The 16,159-nt window shown below is 42.4% G+C and overlaps 1 protein-coding gene across 12 annotated transcripts in view; it reads right to left on the bottom strand.

The window, feature by feature from the left end:
• The window catches only part of LOC137439601 (cadherin EGF LAG seven-pass G-type receptor 2), a 460,955-nt gene that overhangs the window by 75,115 nt on the left and 369,681 nt on the right, over positions 1–16,159 (bottom strand). For 11 of the 12 annotated variants that reach the window (XR_010986965.2, XM_068135567.2, XM_068135551.2 and 8 more), the window contains exons 9-12: positions 11,099–11,265; positions 8,945–9,121; positions 708–821; positions 263–452 (exon numbers count right to left, since the gene is read on the bottom strand). Coding sequence is in view for 11 of the 12 variants with exons in the window: in XM_068135567.2 (XP_067991668.2) it covers positions 263–452; positions 708–821; positions 8,945–9,121; positions 11,099–11,265 (648 nt within the window). In the remaining variant the exon portion in view is untranslated. The remainder of the gene's footprint in view (positions 1–262; positions 453–707; positions 822–8,944; positions 9,122–11,098; positions 11,266–16,159) is intronic. The other variant, XM_068135542.2, reaches the window with a different exon arrangement.

Genomic DNA, 16,159 nt, shown 5'->3' with positions numbered 1-16,159 from the left:
ACATTAAAGACCCCATGGCGGGTTTCGGCAAATAATAAGTGAGCTATTGCCAGTATACCGGTAAGATTCCAAATTCCTGCCCTAACCCATAAAGGACACTGCATCACAGGTACAAGTCTTCCGCTGTGTAGAAACTATTTTCATTCAATCACAATTTCCGCTTCCTCGAGCCAATCCAGCCAAAATCACAGCAAGTAACGCATCATCAAATCACTTTAAATCCTCATATCACTTTGATCTATTCCATCATTTGTTCCGGCACCTTGTGAAAAATTACCAGCCTCGCAGATGCAAGAATGACTACCCCAGTCATCGCTGCAGTAGCTGTTGCTTGGGCAAGGGTTACTTTCACAGGGATCGGGAAGGACGCAGTCATTCTGCACCATCTTCAGTAACTCCTTCTCCAAAGGCAGCAGACCCGGTGAGTTCTTCCCCGTGCCCATTCGTGCACCCTAGAACCACAGACATGTTGAGTAGCCTATGACCGGCGTACATTTCAGAGAGAATGTGTGGACGATGGATGATCATTTGACAGGCGATTTTGGCTGAGCTCATGTTCATCACCTGGGCGCAATGGGTGCAAAGCAACTGCCAAGGGCCCATACCACATTGAGCTTTTTCAAGCCTGCAATCAATCTTTTACTGGACTGTTCATGTTCAGGTTTACTCTTTTAAAAACCCCAATATCTTGTGTAACTCTGTTGTACCTGCATACAGCCGTGGAAGCCTTTCTTAACTACATTCCCATGTCCCAGGATGCCTCCCAAGTGGACCTCTCCTAACGGTTGTCCTACTAGCTCCCACTCCACATCAGCTTTCTCCTGAAATTACAAAAGGGCAGGCCATAGCAGAGATATCAACAAAGAACAATGATTATAAGAGGAGACATTTATAATTATAACCAACAAAATGAGTGGGACTAACAAGACAGTAATGTTTTAAAATATTTTCAATAATAATTTTTTGTCATGCTCCAATTATTCATGTTTACATTACAACATTTTTACCTGAATTTAGTTTGAAGGAAAGAGAAAAATAAATAGAAGGAAAGATAGCGTGGCATGACAACTCTGTTGGTAATATGCTTCCCATTTAGTGGTCTAATCTGCTTTCTAGCCTTGACGGGATGGATTGAACTACAAACTACTGTTCTTATGCAGTGCCAGCAGGGGATGCTGCATATCAAAGCATGTTAAGCCTTAAATGGCGACATAAAGCCACGGAGGTATATAATATGGAGAGCCAATTGGCCACCTCGCAGCATTAGCCGCCGTGAAGCCACCGGAAATAGTCTGGCGGCCATATTGGGAAGCCGATCGTAAGCCTGTCAAAGCAAAGGCGTGGCGCACTGATGATGCAGCTGGAGCGAATTTTAGGACCGCCGACTATTTAATTAATATAGAATACTAATATTTGAACTGATATTCGGGCTCAGAATCCCGTTCTTTAAGGAAATGGTGTTCATTAAGTTTGAAGTTGGTTCTAGACGCATTTTTCCTGGGGAATCCAATGGTTTAGAGCTTGTTTGAAAAAAAAGTGCCCAAAATTACCGCTCGGTGTTCTTTATCGTTCTTCTCATGACCCAATCACCCACTAGTAGGAATAAGAATCCTGACATGTTACACCCCTGTTTAACTCCTGTCTTCACCTTGAACCATTCTGTTGTTTCACCTTGGTCGACGACCGCACATTGAAAGTCTTGGTAAAGGGCTTTTACAAGGTTCACTAATTTTCCAGGTATGCTGTATTTCTTCATTATGACCCAGACTTTCTCTGGGCAAGCAGTCGAAAGCTTTCTAGAAATCTATAAAATTGAGGTACATCGTCGTTTGCCATTCTTTGGCTTGTTCTATAATATTCCTCAATATAAAGATCTGATTTGTTGTCATGTTATATGATGTTACTTAATTCAGTCATTATATTGTAACTAAGATGTGTATGTTTCTATTACCGAGATGTTAGAAACCACGCAGATATAATGATAACCAGAGTTTATTCTACACTGACATGGGTCAGCAACACATCAACAGTGAGTCAGTCACATAAATGACATGAAACGCTGTCATGTAGTTAACCCACACAATTCACAGTTAACCCACAAAACACACCCACACCATGTAGAGATGAGGTCGCTCTTATATTTCAGCTTGCTCTGGTGTTGCCTCACTGGTGAGCAAACAGGACCAGTTTGCAATATTTTTTCCTGATGCGCTCTTCCTTCATGTCATCATCGAGTGTTCTCACAACATGATGGAAACGTATCTTGCTGTATGATTGTGATACAGAATGTATTAAAGCAAACACATGGTTGCTGTCTGCCTCACAGTCAAACATGTGCCGATCCAAGGAAGCAAATGTAGACGGACCGACCTCAGAAAGGACAGAAGTGGAAATTGCCACTCTTATCCCACTTTCACGAGGCATTTTGCCATTGCTTACAGCCAGGAGCCTCTTGACACAGCGTTCAGTCGCCTCACAGACACGAACAACACTGTGCGAGGGAACTATGAGGCCACCCCTGTTCTTGGTAACAATCAGGCTGTACATTGGTGTGGTTTGCCATTCTTCGTTGTTACTGGTCAATGCAGAAAGACATTGGCTACACTTCAGAGTCTTCCTCACCATCCTCACCACATAGCCGGCAATATAGCCAACACATGACTCTGTAAAGATGGAAAGTTGCTCAAAATTTGGAATATCCGCATAGTCGTGGTCCTCTTTTGCCGGCGATCTCAACTCCAGGTCGTATCGTCTGGCCACCAACATGTCGTGACTCTCGTCAGGCACAGCCTGCTTTGCAACGCACTTGAAGGAAGCCGCATTCAGGATTCTGGTTGAGTCCTGTGCAGAACAGTTCCCACTTGCAGACTTGATGTCATGTCGCATCAAGAGGCGCTTATATGCGGCAACAAACTGCCGGGCCGTTGGGTTATTCCCACTTCCACATGCAATGCGGACCGCTCCAAAGAAAAGTTCAATGTGGTCTTGGCTCATTTTGTACGTGAGCAGGTATCGCAGGGGAGATGAGGCAGGTTTGACATATGTGAAATACAAAATTTTGACACTCTCTATGCAGATCATGAAACCAATGAAGGGGGTTTTCAAACGCGTATTGGTCATAACTTGACCATTCATGTTTTTGATGTTGGACAAGTAACTGTAGGCAGTATCCAGGAATGGCAGGAAAAGTCCTTCTCGTGATGTCATGAGTGGTGCCTTGTAGTTTCGTGCCAATGGATTGCGAGAATTTAGAATGTCAAACAGTTTGTCCAATGTTTCAATGTATTGGCAGGTAGCCTCACTGCCCTGAAATTCTGATAGTTGCAAAGTGTCCCTGCAAAACCGAATTGCATCTGCCACACTAGTGCTCAATGTCTGAGCAGCTGTGTCCACCTTCATGACATTGCTCTTCCACTCGATGTGTTTCCGGGAGAGCTTATTTCCCAGACGCAAGCCTTCCCTCTTCTGCAGATCAAAGAGTGCCTGGATGTATTTCCACGCGATGACTTTTTTGTTGCCATCCTCCATCATTTTCATGGATCCAAGACAGTTTCTTGCAAGTTTAAGCATGTGACATGCATCGAGTACAACACAAATTTTCTTTTCGGGATTTGCTGGGTGGGGAAATGTTGGTTTCACATTCTGCGGCGTGATGTCGGCACCTAGCTCACGTAACATTGTCAAATGAGCGGACGGTCCATCGCAAGTTAAGGAAACCACCTCTGCACCGATATCATGCAATTTTAGTAGACATTGTGTCACCAAATTCGCCTGTTCCTTCCCCGACAATCCATTTATCATAAAGTATGCTACAGGCACTTTCCAACTGTCATTCAGTGCAACCAGCATGAAAACCAGTGCGTTGCTGGCCTGGGGAGCACTGTCATCTTGGACTCCGTTTCCGATGTCGACGTACCCCAATACCTTGTCCCCTAAAAAGTCAATTGCCTTCATGATGGCCATCTCGTCTAACATCAGGCTACACAGTGTTCTCTTGCCAGTCTCCTTCTCTGCTTTAAACCGGCTCTCTAGTGCTTGGAATACAACTGCACTAAAACCAGGTGAACCATCAATTGCGCTGTACCATTTCCGGATTGTGGATGGACTTGGCAGTGCCAAGTCGAATGTCTCTCGAACATAGTCGTATCCTTTAGCAGAATAAAATTGAAGAGTGAGTGCGAAAGCTTTGATGACTGGATCGTATTCATCGTAATCAAACACGGACGCAGACACAATCGGCTTCCCAATATGGCCGCCAAGCAACTTCCGCTAGCTTCAGCCGACAGCCGTCATTGGCTCTCCAGTTTATTATATACCTCCGTGCATAAAGCTGGCAATCTCGTCTGCATTGATCAATTTATAAGAGCTTGTGGAAGTTGAATATCCCAAATTTCTCAACTAGAATGGTACTCTGACGTCACAACGACGACCCATGTGCCTCTGCCCACATTATTACATCATTATACACACTTGCACCAAGTTTGATTGAAATCCATTCAGCTGTTCTCAAGTATCATATTTGACCTGATATGACCTCTGACCTTTGATGCCAAAATCGAATCAGTTCATCTTTGCATCATCGTACATACGTATACCAAGTTTGGTCCAAAACCCATCACTGGTTCACAGGTTAGCGCAGTAACATAATTTTTAGCCGCGTCGCAGACGCTGCTAATAGAGTGCCCTCTGCTGTTGTTGTTGTTCTTCTTGTTCTTCTTCTTCTTGTTCTTCTTGTTCTTGCAGAGAAGACAAAACCTCAAAGCTCCACCCATTCTGGGAACCATAGCTCCACCCATTTTGGGAGAGGCTTCATATAAACAAATATCCACCATTTTATTAACTCGCATAGCTTTGAGGCCTGTTTTGTAGGCCCGTGGTGTCTTCCTCTCTCACATAGTTTTATTTCAAATCAAATTCGATATATCATTTCATTTTTCCCAGTCGCCAACATAGTTTTAGACTCGGTTGAAAAAAAACGGGAAGAAAATCCGATGAAAGTTGCCCTTTATAGAACGAAATGAATTCTCAAAGGCCTGTAACTTCAAGTCCATTGAGATATATTTTTTTTAAATCGCGGCATGGTCAGTCATACACCGCCCGAAATAACAGACGGGAAATTGCCGAGATATATATATTTTGTTTAAATCGCGGCATGGTCAGTCATGCACCGCCCGAAATAACAGACGGGAAAATGCCGAGATATATTAAAAATTCGTCCATTTGATGACAATCGTCACGATGAAATATTTAATTTATACGTCGTCACAATAATGTGGAGAGAGGAGCATAGCTTCGTTCACGTGTCGCCACATACGGGAAATTGCCGAGATATATATTTTTTTAAATCGCGGCATGGTCAGTCATACACCGCCTGAAATAACAGACGGGAAAATGCCGAGATATATTAAAAATTCGTCCATTTGATGACAATCGTCACGATGAAATATTTAATTTATACGTCGTCACAATAATGTGGAGAGAGGAGCATAGCTTCGTTCACGTGTCGCCACACACGGGAAATTGCCGATATATATATTTTTTAAATCGCGGCATGGTCAGTCATACACCGCCTGAAATAACAGACGGGAAAATGCCGAGATATATTAAAAATTCGTCGCCACACACGGGAAATTGCTGAGATATATTTTCACTTTGCACAAAAATAACATCAAGTAATCGAATCTATAGGAATGTCCTGTGCCTATAACATCGACGTTATAGGCACAGCTGCATCTAGGCATTGTGTAACATCGACGCGGCTTTTGTTTTAATTAAAACGTTTTGTACTTGTTACCTAACGGGAACTCTGCCTTTGACCTCTTGACCCCATAATCTAATCAGTTCACCGTTGTATCATGATACATATAGTCAGGTTCACTATGTTAACAAATATAATTTCGTTCAAAATTTTGGTAGATTAGCAAAACTATACATTTTTGGAATATTCAGAGCATGGAGAATCTGAAAATCAATGTTTACATTTGCGTAGACGCCTTTGCGAAAATGACACTCAGGACAGTGATGAAGATAGTCAGGTTCACTATGTTAACAAATATAATTTCTTTCAAAATTTGGGATTAGCAAACCTGTATATTTTTGGAATCTTCAGAGCATGGAGAATCTGAAAATCAATGTTGGCATTTGCACAGACACCTGCATGGCCGCCATTTTGGATTTTGAAAATGGCCGCCATAAAATTCATTTTTTGCGCGATCTCGGCTTCTAGTCAACCTAGAGACTTAATTAAATATGCTAATCCTATGTTTTCTGGGTCAAGGAATCCAATAAAGGCCTCAAAATAGTGCTCAGGATTATAGAAAAGCAACAAACAAAGGTAATTGAAAACCATTGTCTTTATATTTGTGATATAACTGTATTACATAATACATGATATTGCAAGTCCTTTGAAGTTATAGGTTGTTATAGGAAGTTATAGGTAGTATCAGATTGAACTATAAGTCCTATACACAGGATCTACGAGGTCTACACCGTTCAGGAATATGCTTTTACAGATCTTCATCACTGTCCTGAGTGTCATTTTCGTAAAGGTGTCTACGCAAATGTAAACATTAATTTTTGGATTCCTCATGCTCTGAATATTCCAAAAATGTATAGTTTTGCTAATCTACCAAAATTTTGAACGAAAAAACATAGTGAACCTGACTAATACTTGTTCCAAGTTTGACTTGGATCCCTTTAGCCATTCTTAAGTTATCACGGTAACAAAAAACTATCACGGACAGATGCACGGATGGATGGAAAAACAATCAGACGGACAACCCGGAAGCATAATGCCTCCGCCAACAAATAAAAAGAGGAAGTGATTGTGTATTAATGCCTTGTCTAAATTCACAGCCTGCAGATGTTAGATTGATGTATATGGTAAGTTATATCATGTTTATGTGAAGAGCATGATAAGCATATCGGTGGAAAAGTACTGCTGTGTTTACCGCCCCGACCACAACTGTTAACGAGTGAAGTGGGGATCTGCAAAATGCTGAAGCAGTCGCTTCACTGATTTCCAGCTTAATGACAATTTGGAGACAATCCCTTGCCTGAGCGGAAGTGAGCAATCCCATTCCGAATGTGACTAACCGCACGATGCTGATCTGGACTTTAACCTAAACAAGGAGCTGATACTTTGGGCCCCCGCCTTTTGGGTGGTATGAGGAATAGATCCGTGTAATATGAAAGCTAAATCTTGAACAGCTTTTGAAATATCGTGTACACAAGCCAAGTTACCGAGATAGTTGCCATGGCAACCTAATTCAGCCAATCACCGCCGTGGTCTAATCATGTTGAGATAATGTCATGATGAATATATATCTGTAGTATGAAAGCTAAATGTTCAACGGTTTTTGAAATCTCACGTACACAAAGCTACATGGACAGATGATCGGTCAGTCAGACTGGACGAAGCTCATCGCAATGCCCCCCCCCCCTGTCCAACCCCCCTCTCGCCTGTCTCTGGCCCTTGGTGGAGCGCTGGGGGACAATTAACTCCCCCAGGGAGAAACCAACTATTCTGGACCGAGTGATGCAAGGGAGGTGGATTGTGGAGCAGACAAGCACACTCTTACATAATAGGAATCTTACTATAATTCACCAAATGTCTGTCTGTCCGTTCCCAGGTACCACAAAAACGGCTGAACCGATGGCAACGAAATTTTGGGTGGGTAATCCTGGGACCCCCTGGAGTAAAACAGGCCATATTGTTTTTCCAATTGTTTTTCCAATTTTCCAGTTTTTCCAAACACGATGGAATAATATTTACCGTGACCAAGGGTTGGCGTCAGGAAGGGCATCCGGCCATAAAAACATTGCGTCAAACAGGGAACCATGATTGTCATGGGGCCCGCAAGGCTAAACCCCGCTCTAGCGGGGAAAATGGCCTTAAAACGATCATTCATTCATTCATATGAACAGTGATGTGGCTTTTATTGAAATTCTACAAATACTGTTTAGATTTTGATGATTTGTGTGTGATATGATTTAACAGATGTTTATATGAATCGTTTAATATAAAAAAGCCTTCAATTTCTGATATTTTGCCTTTTAATTTGGGCCTCCCAATTGAAGCCTCGCCCGTAGGGCGGGTACCGTTGCTGGTATATTAAATGCAAAACTCAGGTATGAGACACGAAAACGGATGCAGATGAAAAACTGACAATGAATGACGATTTTCGACAATGAATGACGACAATGAATGACGACAATGAATGACGACAATGAATGATGACAATGAATGATCGTTTTAAGGCCATTTTCCCCGCTGGGGCAGGGGTTAGCCTTGCGGGCCCCATGACAATCATGGTTCCCTGTTTGAGGCAATGTTTTTTTATGGCCGGATGCCCTTCCTGCCGCCAACCCTGTTTGTCGCCTTTTACGACAAACAGGGATTTACCAGTGAACTGGTACTCAATTAGCCGACCTCGGAAGGATGACAGGCTGAGTCAACCCCCCTGGCGTTAATTCAGCGATCGACCGGGATTGCGAACCCAGGATCCTAGGATCCCAAGCCGGCACCCTAACCGCTAAGCCAACGCCAGGCATGCCCAATGTTTTTAATGCCCCATTCAGTCCCCCTTGTATGTGCTGTCATAAAAATAAAATGGTAGCAAGGCCTTTCTTTGTCAATACCTTTCCACAACTCTTTTTTCTTATCAAACGAACAACTAGATCATCGCAAAACATTTCAACCTGACCTGTGTTCCAACCAGCCCCGGTCGGTTTACCTACCATATCCACATCTTCGCATGCGCACTCATTAAGGTTATCATTCTTTTTTGACATTCACCCCATGAACAGCAGTGGTTGGAACACGGGCACACGCCCAACTGAACTATCCTGTCATTGAATTAAATTAGAGTTTGCTTGTTCGACAAAAAAACGGCACGACACATTATCTTTCGATAATGACGGTGCTGTGGTAAGACGGACACACCTGCTTTAAGCCATAGTCTAGCGAGGTGAGGAGAGACGTGCCTTTTCCACCATTCCTAGCATGCATCTCGAGCTCAATGCTGTGCCAAGCACCGTCACCCGTGTGCCCCGTCAACTGAACGCCCCACACTGCCCCTTGCCCAGCGCTCAGTCGGACGGACACCGCACCTGCGGACAACTGCACGCACGCTCACACATGTGAATTTGCACTTGCAGAAGCACGGACGAATGGACACACATACAATGAATTAATTTATCTCATGACATAATTCACCATTTCAAAACAATGTGGCGATCATGGCTTCGTGTCACATGTGCCTGTTTCACACTCAAATAGCCCCTCGGACATGCTCATGGCATCTTCAAGTTCTCCAATTGTCTAAAATATTTAACCTTTTCTCTAAAAACGTATTTTGTTTTGTATTTCTATTATTTTTTATTTGATACCATGCTTAATAATAATCACCCTTTACCATTTCAACCACTTTCTTAATAGGAAATGTTAGATAAGATGCCACCCGCTCCCCAAACTTATATAAAACTTCTCAGTCCTAATTACGTGTTCAGTATCCAGATTGTCCATGCCAGAGGGCTCTATAGCTGCTGGTATTTTGTGTTATTGATAAGGACATTGATTCTAAATTGACCATGTCAGTACTGAACTGATCTAAATTCCAAACTATAAGTACAACGAGTATGGCAATATAAATGCTTTAAGATCTTCTTCTTCATTTCTTTCTTTATAGGCCACATTTATTCCCACATTTTTTGTGGGAAGTTTTTGGCAGAAGCCTTTCACGAACTGGCTGGCGAGGCCTGACGTTCGTATAAGTAGTTACGGTAGGAATTTGGAATTTGATCAGGGTATCGGCGATAGCAAGCCGACTCTTTGTGAATGACACCATGGGATCTTAACGTCCACCGACTAAGGCCGGCAGATGAGATGCCCAGTTTAACGTCCATCAGAGCGACGACACACACATTGATGAATTATCCTGCCTGTGAAACACCGGGATAACAGTTTAGAGCTGGTCTAAGATTATAAGAGCTTCAAGATACATGGATAGATACATGGATAAACTAGAACGGCACTCGGTAGAGCGCATACCTCCGCCAGGCTGAACATTTTGTTTTGTATCCCAATGATAGGCCGGATCTGGATTCGGACCTGAACCAAAATCGAATCAGGTTGTTCTTGTCACCTAACCAACTCGTCCACCAGGTTTAGTCATAACTCGTCCATAACTTTTTTAAATAACATGTTATATATCGCTTTTTACCCGATCTTGCAATGGTGAAGAATCACTTAAAAATTAAATAATTCTCGTATCCGAATACATATTCAGATCTTCACCAAAATCGAAACGATTAGTCCTTGTAACACACCAAACCTGTCCACCAGGTTTCATCCAAATCCATCCATAACTTTTGGAGATATCCTGCTATATATAATTTTTGGCCCGATCTCCCAATGGTGAAGAATCACTTTAAAATTCTACTAGCCGGATCCGATTCTGGATGTTCACCGAAATCTAATCATTTCGTCGATGTCACATACACTACCTCTTCGCCAAATTTCGTCCGAATCCATCCACAACTTTTTGAGATATCTTGTTCAGAGACAGACAAACAAACAAACAGAAAGACAGAGGTGAAAACATAACCTCCATCTGCCTTCGGTGGCAGAGGTAAAAACAACAACAACCAGTGAATTTATTATTAAATGACTCATGTTGGTTTGAACTTTTGTAACCTACATTGCCCTTTTGGTTGAACATTATATGTGAAACTGCCTTGTGTGGATTCATTTTGTCATTAGGAATTAAGAATTTGGATTGGTTGAGGATTTCTCATCAACGCTATCTTTAGTTTATCTTATATTATCGATATATTATAGTTTATATGATCTATCATAACCTTGCTGGTTAGGTTTGAAAGAGGAAGCAGCAAGCCTGACTTGCAAGGCCATGTATTTTGGCTTTTGTCTAGGCTAAGGTGCATGTGCATTAGTTTGACAAGTGTCGCAGTGTATTTTGGTCTATATTACGTGGGCCTTGCATTTAGGTTTTTAAAATCTCACCCACTCTTCACCTCTCCTCTCTTTCCGGCCACATTCAAACCGTGCTTCATTTCCCACCCCATGCCTTGCCCTTACCTCCAGGGTCAACTCTCCATGAGCGCCAATGCGAGCTTGGAACAGTGATCCGCGAGCCTGTCGCGTGCGGAACATAAGGCCCACACGCCAAGGTAGGAGCATTACCTCCTTGCTGAGATCCCAAGCAGCAGTGGTCGAGCCCATGAAGTGGAGAGGTTGAACCATCACTGTAGGATATGAGATCGGAGCAAAGACAGGAACTTGGAAAGCAATTCATTGAGCACCGGTATGAAGGATGATCGGTAAGTAGATTGTCCGTAAAATTAACTGAACATATATTTCATACATTTTTAGAACAATTTTACAACAACAATTTTTTTTAAACGACAACTATATGTATATATATATATATATACACACACACATACACTGTGTTCTCTTGAAAGGGACTGCAACACAGGAGGAGGCAACTAGGCCCATCTAAACCTGAGCTAGCATTGCCAACTTGTTTTTTGTCTGTACTCTGCCCATTTAAATGCCAAGCATCAAGCAAATAAGCAGCCTGTACCATTTGGCATGACTCGAATGAGGTTCAAACCGCCGACTTCCAGACTCGGAGTGAACGCTCCAACAATTACACCACTGGGTCTGGTTGGCTTTTAACTTGACAGCAACCAAACCTATTGTATTTATTTACGACTGAGGAGTAAACGGATCAAGCCTCGTACATTTGGATATGATAAAACACAGCAGTAAGAGTAATCAAAACTTTTTAAACAAAATATATGCCTTAAAAAATGAAATAAATAAATGTAATTGCAATAATCTATATTATAAGAGAGCCATTTGTGTGTCTGTCTCTCTGTCTGTGTGTGTCACCATTTTTCTCAGATGGACAAACGTATCTCCATCAAACATTCAGAGGTTCTTCAGAGAGTGCCGGAGAGTGTTTTCGGCAAAAATATGTTTTGAAAATTTTGAAAAAAAAAAATGTTGCATTTAATGTTGCAAATTTATGTTGTATATATATATATATATATATATATATATATATATATATATATATATATATATATATATATATATATATATTAATCACTCTGTAGTGCCTAATAGTCTGGCAGCTAAGCTAATATGGCATAACAATTGTGCATTTTGTGAGGAAAGCACCAAATTTGGCATATAGTAGACTATCATATTGTTGCGGATATGAGGATTGTGTTTTTTTATTGTGTTGTATTGTATAGTAAATTGTTGTAAATATCACCCTCTGTAAAATGTAATGATTCCTTGTAAATACCTCCGTAGTGTAAAGGTCAAAGGGCGTCCCATAATTAGTCCATAAAGCATACACGTCAGCCAATCATAGATACCCCTGTTCAATAGTTATATCTTTATTATGTGTATTAGGGTAAGGCCTTGTCTTCCATTAAGATGACACTCCATTGCACCAAGTGAAACAAGCTAGATCCCCTTTCATTCCCATTCTCAAAACCTCCATTTCCCCTTTCGTCATTGCCAAGCCTTAATTGCCAATTACATCCCCTCCAAAACCACCATTGAACATGTGCTCGGGTCAGGGAAGACGGGCGTGCCCGCCCATCGTCATCAAGGGCGGAGCCAGAGGGTCGCGCGACCAACCAGGGCCGAGGTGAGCACACCGATGGGCGTGTCCTGAAGGCCGGCGGCTTGATCGCCGGAGGCGTTATAAAGGCGCGCGCGCAAGAAGCAAGGTGTGTTGGTCGTCAGTTGGTTGTCGGTGGTTGAGTAAGAGATCATCCAGGAGAGATCGTCCAGGGAAGCACAAAGCCTGCTATTCGTCACCTTGCTCGCCAAAGTTGGACCAAGCAAGAGAGTTGGGCAAGAAGCAAGCACGTTGTTCAGTTGTGTGGTTGAGTCAGACGAGTCCGGGCAAAGCGCGCGACGTCCACGGCAGCAGCAGCGGACACAGCAGCAGGAGCAACAGCCACAGCAGCTTCAGATACAGCAGCTTGGGGCCTGGATGGCAGTTTTGAGTGGGGCCGCGAAGGAATGGCGGCTGTTACGCGCCGATCGTGCTGCAGTACCGGTGGACCTTCCTCTCCCTCCAGCCATCCACCTCCCGCCAGTCCTATCAACATTCCCCGCGTGAGTCTGTCTTTGTTTGTTCTGTCCCTGGGTATTTAATTAAGCTTGTATAAGGAATTTGCACTGTGTCTCTAAAATCTTCTGTATATTATTTTATTATCTTTCCTTCTCCTTGGTTTTTTTGAGCCTGTAAATAGTAAATAAATTAGATTCGTATTTCCAACCTTTTTGTCTTCTTCTTCTTCATATCCGTGTCGCCTTAGTCTTTTCCCTATTGAATATCTGTGGCGCGATCCGGCCAACGTTCAGGAATCGGGTTAGTCGGGGTAAATGTTAGGGCCGCGGGGCCTCCGCTCGGCAAAACCAACATCTTATCCGCTGTCTGTAACAATATTATGAAAAGATCTGGATATTGGGCCATCTCAGATTCAGAGATTTGATTTTTGCAAGATTTGCAGATTTTGCAGATTTGCAAGCTGAGATTGCAACGCCAGGGACGGCCGACTCCTTCCTGCGAGCTGCCCACGTCACCCGCACAAGAAGAGCTCATCAAATCACTGCAGCGGCACTGCACATCCTGCAACACCGTGCGTATGAACGCCACTGTATGACATATGCTGATGATGCAGAAGACCTGCCTGAGTTCGAAGACTGGTGTCACCAGAGAGGAGAAGACATTCCCAACTTTCAGTACTGGGCAACTGTGCTGGAACTAGAGATGTTGGTACTGGTCTACGTGCATGCTCTGCGGCAGGCTTCATTCACGATGTACCTTGATGCCCTGACAGAACTGGTCCCATGGCTCCATGCCTTAGACCACACACACTATGCCAGGTGGCTCTCTGTTCACCTGAGGGACATGGTTGCACTCCCAATGAAGCACCCAGATGTAGCCAGAGAATTCAGGGCTGGTAACTTCACTGTACAGAAGACGAAGAAGGTGTTCTCTTCGATCCCAATCGAATCGAAATCTTGCAAAAATCAAATCTCTGAATCTGAGATGGCCCAATATCCAGATCTTTTCATAATATGATAGTCTACTAGTGTGCCAAATTTAGTGCTTTCCTCACAAAATGCACAATTGTTATGCTAAGTTGCCCCACTATAAGCCTTTGTACCTCCGCGAAAGATAATATTAAATAATCCTGACCACATTTATTAGTCTGTGTCGGGCAGTATTTTCGGCCCCCACAAAAAAATAGAATTTTTTTTTAATTTCTTCAAAATGCCAACAGGATTATAACAGCAGTGGGCAACACCAGGTACTCCTGCTAATTAGTATCCAATAAACGAACCCATATGTTGGCAGTTATGTTCAGGGTGACTACTAAATTATGCAACAATTATTCACTCTCCTCTCCTGATGTTTTGTGCTAATGTCAGTTCTACCTTGCTCTTCCATGAGCCTCGTTCCTGTAAAGAAAAAACCCACACAAATAATTAAAGGAGCAGATAACATTTGGGATAAAGACGGATTCATAAAATACAAAGTGCGCAGTTCATAAGTTATGAATGGAGTAATAACAGGTGTATTTGAGGACTTCTTCAGTTTCATGTGACAGAAGTTTTACGCATTCTGCACATGCTACATGAATCCCAAAAGCATGTAACCTCAATTTAACTTCATAATGAATCATTTTCAGGGTAGCTGCTGGAACATTAACATCATTTGTTGCAATTGTTTGTCAATTGTGGACATCTGAAAATGCCAGGGATGGCATATGATCTTTGACTGCGGTATAGACAGTCACAGCTGTTAAAATGTAAAATCTGGAAGTTACATAAATACGTGTAGCTGAACAATTTGGTGTGTACTCTTCTGCAATTGCCAGGAGATGGACATGAAATCAAAGTGACAGTTTATAAAAATGAAGTTATGGTCGAGGTCATGGGAAGTGAACCACTCCACAAGATGATCGATATCTTTGAAACATGATGTGGAGCAATCGTCGTTCCACTTTACATACCTGTAAAACATCCACTTCAGGGAAGCTATTGGCATCATTAAGTGCTCAGACAGTGAAGAGCAGGTTACATAAATTTGGTTTGCAGTCAGACAGCAAGTAACATATCGTGACATAACTGACTGCATAACACTGACAAAGTCTGGCTGGAATCTTGCTGAGATCACCAGAAATGGCCTCCAACATTGGGCACCTGTCCTGTTAATTGATGAGTTCCAATTTGTCTGTTGGACAACAATCAATGTGTTCAAGTATGGCAGAGCCCTGGACAACATCTTGCACAAACATTGCTGAGTACGATTGCTGTGTTGGAAGGTTCTTATGTGGAGTGCTATTTCCACGGTTCTCATTGTGCTTGTGCATTTACAGCAAGGCCATACATTGATGCAGCCTCGAGTCATGTTGTAAGAACTTTTGCTGATGGTGCTGCTCTGGACTTCACTCTGATGCAACATAATGATTTATGCAAGAATCTTTCTGGAGAACCTTGCGCAGGAAATCATCGAAGTAATGAAGTGGAAAACCCAGATTTTACTAAGGTAGAATATATTTTGGACTTTTGAAGACTCCCCTCCTCCCCCTAAAGCAGCCCCTTTATACATTTGCTTCAATGGCGAAGACGTATATCAAGTGATGCCAACATATCACAGACAAACTGTGGCATAATAGTTAGTCATTCCTAAATTTTTAAAAAGGGTACGTGCTGCTTCCTCGCTTGGCGCTCAGAATTTAAAAAGGATAAAGCATTAACAAATAACTATAGATTGGCATCCATTCTGCAGACTTGATGGCACTAATGGCCTTTTCCTGCGTTGAAGTTCCTTGGGAACTCGTATTTATAGATTTAAGTTAGCTGTCAGGTTAACGTGCAAATTTTGGTACTTGGTATAAGCAACAGAAATAAAATGAAAGCAATTCAGCCTTTCTTCTTTCATTTTTTACATTTCAATGTGTATTCATAGTGAAAATCTGCATTATCCTAAAAACATTCAGTATTTGCTGTTTTTGCGGGATGCATATTGTAGTATGACTGGTAGAATAGCCCAGCAGCCAGTAGAGTGGCCTATATCTGAGTTGTGTAGTCTGAGGT

The sequence above is a fragment of the Myxine glutinosa genome, chromosome 1 (genome assembly GCF_964187855.1).
Source record: "Myxine glutinosa chromosome 1, kmMyxGlut1.1, whole genome shotgun sequence".
Taxonomy (NCBI): Eukaryota; Metazoa; Chordata; class Myxini; order Myxiniformes; family Myxinidae; genus Myxine; species Myxine glutinosa.
Note: the sequence above shows the minus strand (reverse complement) of the source record. Positions and strands in the feature narration are given on the sequence as shown.